Consider the following 10,309-nt stretch of genomic DNA (forward strand, 5'->3'; position numbering starts at 1 on the left):
ATCAGCGCGCTGCTCTGCCACCGGTTCAGATTCCGTGTATAATATTCCTCGCTGAAAAAAAATCTATGTGAAACATGATACTATCTATGCTAAATCATGCTAAATCATGCTAAATGCTAATCATGCTAAAATCTATGCTACTTGCTGTGAGTTTATGGCGGCAAGGAACATCACGTGATCGCTCTGAGCGAATCAGCGCGCTGCTCTGCCACCACCTCAGATTCCGTGTATAATATTCCTCGCTGAAAAAAAATATGGATCTAAAGATGAAAGAAAAAAAACCTATGTGGTGTGAATGGCAATGTTCCTCGCTGAAATGTGAAAAAACGCAATCGCTTTTCGCTCTGAATTACGTGCGAACGCATAACTGTGAGTTTATGGCGGCAAGGAACATCACGTGATCGCTTTGAGCGAATCAGCGCGCTGCTCTGCCACCGCCTCAGATTCCGTGCATAATATTCCTCGCTGAAATGCGCTGAGGTAAAAATATGGTAAAAAAATATTATGAAATCTTTTTTTTTAGGTCGGCCATGTTCTTCCCAGGCTCAATGGCCATGTCTATGCCAAATATCAAGCACGTGAGCCTCTCCGTTTAGGAGTCTATCGGTAACATTACACACACACACACACACACACACACACACACACAAACTGTGTTTTATATATATAGATATATCTATATACAGTATACTACTAGCAGAAGTACCCGGCATTGCCGGGCGGGGGAGGAGGAGGGGAGGGGGAAGAGGAGGGGAGGGGAACGGGGGGGAGGGGGGAGGGGGAAGGGGGTGTGGGGAGGAGGAGGGGAGGGGGAAGAGGAGGGGAGGGGAACAGGGGGGAGGGGGAGGGGGAGAGGGGGAGGGGGGAGGGGAAGGTGGGAGGGGAGGGTGTGTGGGGTGCCCGGGGGAAGAAGGGCCCCTCCCCCCCTCCCACTTCCCCCTCCCCCCCCCCCCTCCCCCCTCCCCCCCGTTCCCCTCCCCTCCTCTTCCCCCTCCCCTCCTCCTCCCCCTTAACACCAGGGGGGTTGACTCAGCCTGTCATCCTACCGAGGTCGGCAAATTGAGTACCAGTTCACTGGTAATTCCCTGTGTGCCGCAAGAGGCGCCTAACAGGGTTGGCGGCACGAACCCGGAAGTCGGAACTCATTGTCGTCAAATAAATGTAGCATGTATGTTTCACTCTCTGTCACATGCCGTTGGTCCCATGTCAATCGGATGAAGTTGAAAAATTAACATTACGAAGTTTCTCTGGGATGTACTGATTCCGAATAATGAAGTTGAAAAATTAACGTTCCGAAATACGCTAATTACGCTAACAGAAGCGCTGGCGCTGTGAAGCGCTAGAGGGAGCGCTGCGCTCCCTCCCTTCGATATCCCTCCCTCTTCTGCTAGCGCTTCTGCACTAATACGCTAATTTTAAAACCCGAAATTTTTTAAAATTTAAGGTGTGCTGTAGTTGCTCTGAGACGTACTGATTCCGAATATGCCTTTGGTTTTTCTCTGCGATGAGTAGTTCTCGAGTTATAAGAGGACAAACAAACATACTTTACTGCTTTTTATATATACTAGGGCATTGCCCGTACGTGGGTGCCCGTTCCTTGCCAAAAAAAAAAAAAAACGCTACCCGTACGCTCTACCCCGCCCGTACGCCCGTAAACAAAAAAAACAACGCTCTTCGCTTCCGCCCTTCGCTCTGACTGAATTGGGAGAAATAATGCGCATAAGAAATCGAATTACGTACCGTAATGGCGGTCAGCTCGTAACGCGCTCAGCTCCGCTCGTCTCACATCGGCCACGCCTACGCAACAAAGCGTTCTGTGATTGGCTGCCGGAAGTGAAGTCTTCACTGTCCGGAAGTTCGCAAATCGCAGTTACGATGAATCGTTTTAATTTAATCGCAGTTTGAATTCGTTTTAAAACATAGTTTAACGGCAACATGGTTTTCCAACGTGAAATAAATGAATACGCTGTCAAATGTGCCGTCCGAGGCAGAGTCTGATCGCCACGTTCGGCACACGTGATAGCTCGCTGCTCTCTGATTGGTTGAAGCGTTTTTTGGACATAGCTCGGTAAGTACTTGTCCGATTAATTTCAAACCTTGAAAAGGCACATCCTCGGGTCCCCAGCAATATACCTGGCAAGTTTAAAGTATATCGGACCCGTGGTTGTCGAGAAACAGCGGTCACAGACAAACACACAGACACACAGACACACAGAGATTACTGGAATTATAGATAGATATATATATATATATATATATATATATATATATATATATATATATATATATATATATATATATATATATATATATATATATATATATATAATATATATACAGACTTGGCATTTAATATGGAATATTTTTCTTTTTCTTGACTTGCGTTTACTTTCTTAACTCAGTATATCAATCTGGTGAGTTTATTTTACACTTTGGTGATTTATTTGTTAAAAGAACAATGTCACTGATTGTCTGTAGCAGCAAGAAGTCAACAACAGGATTATATCACAGGTGGCGTGGCAAAATGTACGGACACGGACAGGTGCATTTGACGATTGGCTTCACAGTCGGGTATACAAGGGTTGTTGCGTTCTGTATTAGTGGAAAACAACTGCTGCACGTGTCCAAAAGTTATTGCCGCTTCCTCTGGAGATGGTCCGTCAACTCGACAATGCTGTTTGTAATGGAGTGGTGGCTTTACGAAATTACAGCATGAAAGAGCGTGCTATTGCTCGGCAGTATGGCATCACTCAAGGTCAGGTGTCAAAGATCCTGAAACGAAATGCTCAGAGGGGTATCCCTACTCCAATACCGAGGCCAGGATGTCCCCGCAGAACCACAAGGAGGGATGATCGCCAGCTGCACCGGTTAGTCCGTAATGGCCGTACCAAGTCAGCTAATCGGCTTAGGGTTGAGTGACAGCCACTGACAAATGTGCCTGTATCCAGAAGGCGAGTCAACCAACGACTGGTTCAAGCAGGCAATCGTGCCAGGCGTCCCCTGAGAAAACCACACCTGACCAGACAACACTGCCAGCGCCGATTGCAGTGGGCCAGAGAGCACTGTCAATGGCAGCCGGGACACTGGAATCATGTGATCTTCAGTGACGAGTCTAGATTTCTGGTCTATCGTCAAGATGGCCGCGTCCGAGTGCGCAGACAAGTGCATGAAGCCTACAACAAAGATTGTATAGTGCCAAGAGTCCAAGCTGGAGGTGGTGGGGTGACCGTTTGGGCTGCTTTTCATGCAGGGGGCAAAACTGACCTGGTTGTTCTGAATGGAAACCTGAACCAGTTCAAGGACAGGGCCATTCTGGAAGAAACATTGCTTCCATTTGTTCGTGCAGCCTTTCGAGGAAACTTTGTCTTCCAAGATGACAATGCACGGCCTCATCGTGCTTGCATGATCCAACACTTTCTTGCTGACCGTGGTGTAGAGCATATAGAGTGGCCTGCCATGTCCCCGGATATGAATCCGATAGAGAACTTGTGGGCAGAATTAACGCGTCAAATCGACCACTTGGACCAGCAGCCGACCTCTGTGCGTGAATTGCAGCAGGCAATTCTTGTCCCTTGTCACTGCATGGCAAGCGATTCCTGTCCAAACCTTGACAAATCTCGTGAACAGCATGCCTCAACGTGTACGTGCTCTCCTGAATGCTCGTGGGGGTTACACGAAGTACTGAACTGTAATTTTACTGTCCGTAATCCCAGTCGTAATTTAACTTTTGTTTTTGTTAAAAAAGAATTTGGCTAATGTGCAAAATAAAGAGATACTTCTGGAAAACGTACAGAAGTTTAACACAGTACTGTCCGTGAATTGAGTTCGATATCAGTTTACATCACTTTCAAGGATCAATTTATTTGCTTCGAAATGTCAAATGTGGTTTTTGTTTCTTTTAAAGGTCACATTAACAACATCTAGAATAATGTCAACATAATTCCAATGAACTTTTGGTTCTAAGACATCTTGACAAAGTAAGTTCACTCCCACAAAAAAAATATTCCATATTAAATGCCAAGTCTGTATATATATATATATTGTATATCTATACATATAAAGCAGTAAAGTATGTTTGTTTGTCCTCTTATAACTCGAGAACTACTCATCGCAGAGCAAAACCAAAGGCATATTCGGAATCAGTACGTCTCAGAGAAACTACAGCACACCTTAAATGTTTTAAAAAACTTCGGGTTTTAAAATTATGACGTCATCAGCATATTTCGTAACGTTAATTTTTCAACTTCATCCGATTGACATGGGATCAACGGCATGTGACAGAGAGTGAAAAATACATGCTACATTTATTTGACGACAATGACTTCCGACTTCCGGGTTCGGAATTATGATGTCATAAAGGCGTAACATTAATTATTCAACTTCATCCGATTGACATGGGACCAATGCCATTTGACAGGGAATAAAAAATAAATGCTACATTCAATTGACGACAATGACTTCCGACTTCCACGCAGTTTCTGATCGATTTTTCTGATTCTCGATTCTCTGATTTTACATGCTGCAGTTTCTCAATGAAATTTCACTTCATGATTTTCGATTTTCTTCTTTTTCATGAGGATTTTCGATTTTCTGCTTTTAGATGACCCAGGCCTAATTCCACGCAGTTTCTGATCAAAATCTCCGAAATTCCCCGAAATAGGAAGAGCTGCATTGGTCCGAAGACAGCTTCAGCTTAGCGAAAACAGACTGAGAGACAACAGGAGATCGAAGAGGAGTGATCAACCAGGCTCAATGAACAGGCTCATCGGCAACAACAACAGCGAGTAAATGAGACACAAGCTGAGCGATCAACCAGGCTTAATGAACAGGCTCATCGGCAACAACAGCGAGTAAATGAGACACAAGATGAGCGATCGGCCAGGCTTAATGAACAGGCTCATCGGAAACAACAACAGCGAGTAAATGAGACACAAGATGAGCGATCGACCAGGCTTAATGCAAAGGCACATCGGCAACAACAACTGTGAGTAAATGAGACTGAGGAAGAGTGTGATGCAAGACACGAGGCAAACCGTCACCGCACTGCAGAAGCACGAGCTCGGGCCCGGACACCAAAGAACAAAAGGGAGGCATTCACGTATGACCCGGCTGACCCAACAACTCACGCAGACATCGGCCGAATGGACCAAGTCTGCACTCACTGCTCTGCTTACAAGTTCGAAGGAGAGACCAAAGGTGTGTGCTGCAACAATGGGAAAGTCGTTCTTGAGCCTTTCCCTGCCCTTCCTCCCTTCCTGAAGGAACTTCTCTCTGGCGGAGGTCTCCTCAGCAAGCACTTCCTTGACAACATTCGAACTTATAATGGCAGTTTTGTGATGACGAGCTTCGGGCATATGGAAGCTGAAGTACAGGGCTGGAACCCGAGCTTCCGTATCCAAGGTCAAGTGTTTCACCGCATTGGCAGCTTGCTCCCGCCTGAAGAAGGTCAGCCAAAGTTCTTGCAGGTCTACTTCCTCGACTCACACGCCAAAGAGCTGACTGCCAGGAACCACAGCGGCCTCAAACCACACATCATTGAAATGCTCACAAAGTGGTTCCACGAGAATAACCATCTGGTCCATGAGCTGAAGACTGCAAGAGATATGCTTGCAGAAGGAGATAACTCGGAAGAGCGAGAGATAATCATCCGCGAAAACAAGCGACCACGTGGTGAGCATGCACGCCGCTACAACGCCCAGTCTGCACCAGAAGTCGCCATCTTAATGGACAATGAGCCAACAGAACCCAGAAATATTGTCCTTAAACTTCGCGATGGGGCACTCAAAAGGATAAGTGAGCTGCATGCATCTTATGATGTACTACAGTACCCCATAGTGTTCCCATATGGAACGGATGGCTACACTATCCACCTGGTGGCCAGGACTGCGACTGGAAAAGATGGACAAAAACTCACACAGCTGCAGTACTACAGCTACCACATCATGGTGAGAGAGGGAAATCACATACTGCAGATGCGTCGATTCTTTCAGCAGTTTCTGGTAGATGTATATTCTAAAATCGAGGCCGAGCGACTGGGCTTTATCCGCCGGGAGCAAAAGACCTTACTCGCTGATAACTATGGCAACCTCCGTGACAGTCTCATGGCCAGCGATGGTGACCCTCGCAATGTTGGGCAAAGGGTGGTCCTTCCAGCGACGTACACAGGTAGGCCGAGGTGGATGCACGAGAGGCAGAGTGATGCCATGGCCTATGTGCGTTGCATGGGGAGGCCGGACTTCTTTATAACAATGACAACAAATCCCAAATGGGTCGAGGTCCAGCAAAACCTCTTGCCAGGACAAGAAGCTCATGATCGGCCAGACATCATTCCCCATGTCTTTCGACAAAAGCACAAGAAACTCATGGAGCTACTAAAGAAGAGAGCTTTTGGGACGATGAGAGCCTTCCTGTACACCATTGAGTACCAGAAGCGTGGTCTTCCTCATGCCCACATCCTCATATGGGTCGCTCCAGAGGACAAAGTCAAGCCCGAAAAAATTGATATGGTCATCAGTGCTGAGATTCCCGACAAGGAACAAGATCCCGAGCTGTACATGATGGTTATGGCACATATGATCCATGGTCCATGCGGAAACCTCAACCAAAACAGTCCTTGCATGAAGGACGGAAAGTGTTCAAAAGATTTCCCAAAGCCATTCCTCCAGAGCACTGAGCAAGGAAATGACAGCTACCCCAAATACCGACGTCTGAAGCCAGAAGATGGTGGTTACACTGGGGAGATCAAGATGTGCCAGCAGGGAAAACGGGTGGTGCAGGTAGTCACCAATCAGTGGGTGGTACCCTACAACCCGTTCCTCCTCCGCCAATTCAACTGCCACATCAAAGTTGAGATATGCTCCAGCATCAAGAGCATCAAGTATATCACAAAGTATGTCACCAAGGGGACCGATCAGGCAGTGTTTGAACTGCAGCGAGCCAATGAGGAGGCCGGAAATCGTCAAGTGGATGAGGTAGCTAAGTTCCAGAATGCACGTTACGTTGGGAGCAGCGAGGCAGTCTGGAGGATCCTAGAGCACCCAATTTCCGAGCATTTCCCTCCAGTCATTGGCCTAGCTGTCCACCTCGAGAATGGCCAGCGAGTCTACTTCAATATGGACAATGCCATACAGAGGGCAGAGCGACCACCACCAGCCACTACGCTGACTGCCTTCTTCGACCTCTGCAATCATGACGATTTTGCCAAGACGCTGAAATACCACGAGATGCCCGAGTACTACACATGGGACAAGACGCACAAGAAGTGGACCCGCCGCAAGCGGGGAGAAGTGGTGGTCGAAGGACCACATGCAATACGGAAGACTCCGGCAATTGGCCGCATCTACAGCATCAGTCCGAGACAGGGAGACTGTTATTACGTTCGACTTCTTCTGACTGAAGTATGTGGCCCATCCTCTTTCGCTGCTCTAAGGACAGTGGATGGTCAAGAGTTGTCCTTCCATGAAGCCTGTCTCGCATTGGGACTCTTGGAAAACGACCAGCACCTCCACCTTGCTATGGATGAGGCAAGCATCAGCCAGTCTGCACCAAACCTCTGGAGTCTCATGGCAGTCATCCTTACTGCATGTTTTCCTAGCAATCCACGCACGCTATGGGATAAGTTCCATGAAATCCTTTCTGAAGACTACCTATTTCAGCACCGTCGCAATGTTGACAATCCCACTGCTGACTACAACGAGCACATCTACAACCTTGCGCTTTGCTCTCTCGAAGACAAGGTGATCATAATGGGCGGTCGTCATCTCAGTTCGTATGACCTACCTACCCCAGAGAGGGGCACAGAATATAGGCTTGAGAGAGAATACTTCAGGGAAGTCGACTACAACCAAGAGCAGTTGTCTGTCCAAGCTGATGATCTCCAACAGAAAATGACAGATGACCAGCGTCAGGTCTACAATGCAGTCCTTGAACTGGTGCAGCAAGGTAACATCAACAATGGCAACAAGAGCAGCAACATCATCTTTCTAGATGCATCAGGAGGCACAGGAAAGAGTTTCGTCATCAACACGATTCTGAAGAAAATTTGCTCACGAAGCAAGATTGCTCTTGCTACTGCGTCCAGTGGAATTGCCGCAACACTGCTCCAGGGAGGACGAACGCTGCACAGCACCTTCAAGATCTCACTCGACACGCACTTCAAAGAGCAGCCAACATGCAGCATCAAGCGTGGAACAGCATTGGCCAAGGTCATTAAGGATGCTGCTGTCATCATTGTGGATGAGGCCCCGATGACTCACAAGTCAGCCTATGAAGCTGTAGACCGCACACTACAGGACATCACAGGAGTAAAGAAACCTATGGGAGGAATTCCCACACTGCTCTGCGGAGACTTCCGACAGATCCTCCCAGTGGTCAAGAATGGTACCAGATCCAACATTGTCAACGCCAGCCTGAAGACGTCCCACCTGTGGCGCCATGTGACTGTCAAGCACCTGACCACCAACATGCAAGCTCACCTGTCTGGCGATGAAGGGGCCACTGACTTTTCTAAGCTGCTCCTGGAAATTGGCAATGGACTGATACCATTTTCGGCCGAACCAGACACGATCGAGATTCCTCCTGAAATAGGCAAGGTCGTCTCCACAATGGAGGAGCTGAAGGCTGAAGTCCACCCTTGCTTGACCACAAATGGAGTTCGGTCCGAATGGCTGGCTGAGCGTGCAATTCTTTCTCCGCTGAACACCAATGTCAACCAGCTCAACAACTGGCTCATGGAGAGTTTCCCGGCGATGAGAGGATCTACAAGTCTGTGGATAGTGCCATCTGTGACGAGGAGGCAGTCACTTACCCTGTTGAGCTTCTCAATTCTCTCGAGCTGTCAGGAATGCCACAACACCTCCTCAAGTTGAAACTCGGTGTGCCCATCATGATCCTGCGAAACATGGAACTACCCAAGACCACCAATGGTACACGGTGCATCATAACTCGCCTACATGCCAATGTCATCGAGGCCACCATCTCCTGTGGACCATACAAAGGAGAAGTCGTCCTTCTGCCGAGGATCCCGCTCATTCCGTCAGACTCTGAGCTGCCGTTCCAGTTTAGGAGACCCCAGTTTCCCTGCAAGCCATGCTTTGCGATGACCATCAACAAGGCTCAAGGTCAGACGTACAAGACAATAGGGGCCGACCTCTCTGTCCCCTGCTTCTCACATGGTCAGCTGTATGTGGCTGCCTCTCGGACCGGCAGTGCAGTAAAACTCACCATCCTGGCACCCAACAATCAGACACGCAATGTGGTTTACCCCGAGGCACTCTCAGGCACAGATGACGAACGCTGTAAGTTGTGACTATATTTTTTGTATAAGGCACATATTGGACTAGATGCTCTTTCATAGTTTGTAAAAAACGTTATTTTGTAAAACCTTTTTAATCAAAACAGGCGAATCTCCAGAATCGGTGCTTCTTGGCCGACTATCTTCCCATCCAGTCGAAAGAGAATAATGCTGTTTAGTGTTTATATTTTATATAAATTATAGAATATATTTTATACAAAATGTATGTACAAAAGTTTTTTTTTAATGTTTTAGGTCTGTTTGGCTGAAAATTTTCTGATATCAATACCCCCAATCTTAGGCATTGCCAGATATAGTCAGAGCGTTCACCTTTGATTAATGAATTTTAAGAATCCTTTCAATTTGCACCCGTCGTAGACGGGTATCCTTGCTAGTATATATATATATATACTGTATATGTATATGGTTAAAGTGTGTATACATCTTTTTGGAACACAGTCTGTATTTATGTCGATGATAAATTGAAATGGAGCAAATAATTCCCAAATGTATGTTGGTAAAGCAAACCAAAGATTGTGCTGCTTAAAGGGAATTAAAAGAGTTTCATGTCGAAAATAACATTTTGGTTCTTTTCTGTCTTTCATCCGATGTCGTCGTATTTTCAGTTTGATATGTACCTTTGGGAATTCGTCAAAAGAGAATGTTAAGGAATTAGAAATGACCCTGGAAGATTGCTCAGTGAGTAATACGGACAAACATTCCCTTAATTTGTACCCTGTATGAGAAACGTGCTGGGATGAAAATTCACAGGATAATTCGGGACCCATTGTACCCACTTCCTAATTAATTATCTCCGCTACTGAAGGAGGATGGAGGTTATGTTTTCAACCTTGGCTGTCTATCTGTCTATATTTTGTTTGTTTGTATGTGAGTGAACAAGATATCTCAAAGTTGTGGGCGGATTCGGCCGAAACGTGGTGGACAGGTTAGGGGTGTGACAAGGACAAATCGATTAGATTTTGGTGAAGATCCGAATACGGATCTGGATACGAGCAT

The 10,309-nt window shown here is 46.7% G+C and overlaps 1 protein-coding gene across 1 annotated transcript; it reads left to right on the forward strand.

The window, feature by feature from the left end:
• The first annotated feature begins 5,141 nt into the window (after positions 1–5,141).
• LOC144893726 (uncharacterized) lies at positions 5,142–9,307 on the forward strand. The gene is given in 2 exon segments (XM_078785107.1): positions 5,142–8,733; positions 8,736–9,307. Coding segments are annotated over 2 exon segments (4,164 nt in total).
• The last annotated feature ends 1,002 nt before the right edge of the window (positions 9,308–10,309 follow it).

This window comes from Myxine glutinosa, chromosome 9, assembly GCF_964187855.1.
Source record: "Myxine glutinosa chromosome 9, kmMyxGlut1.1, whole genome shotgun sequence".
Classification (NCBI taxonomy): domain Eukaryota; kingdom Metazoa; phylum Chordata; class Myxini; order Myxiniformes; family Myxinidae; genus Myxine; species Myxine glutinosa.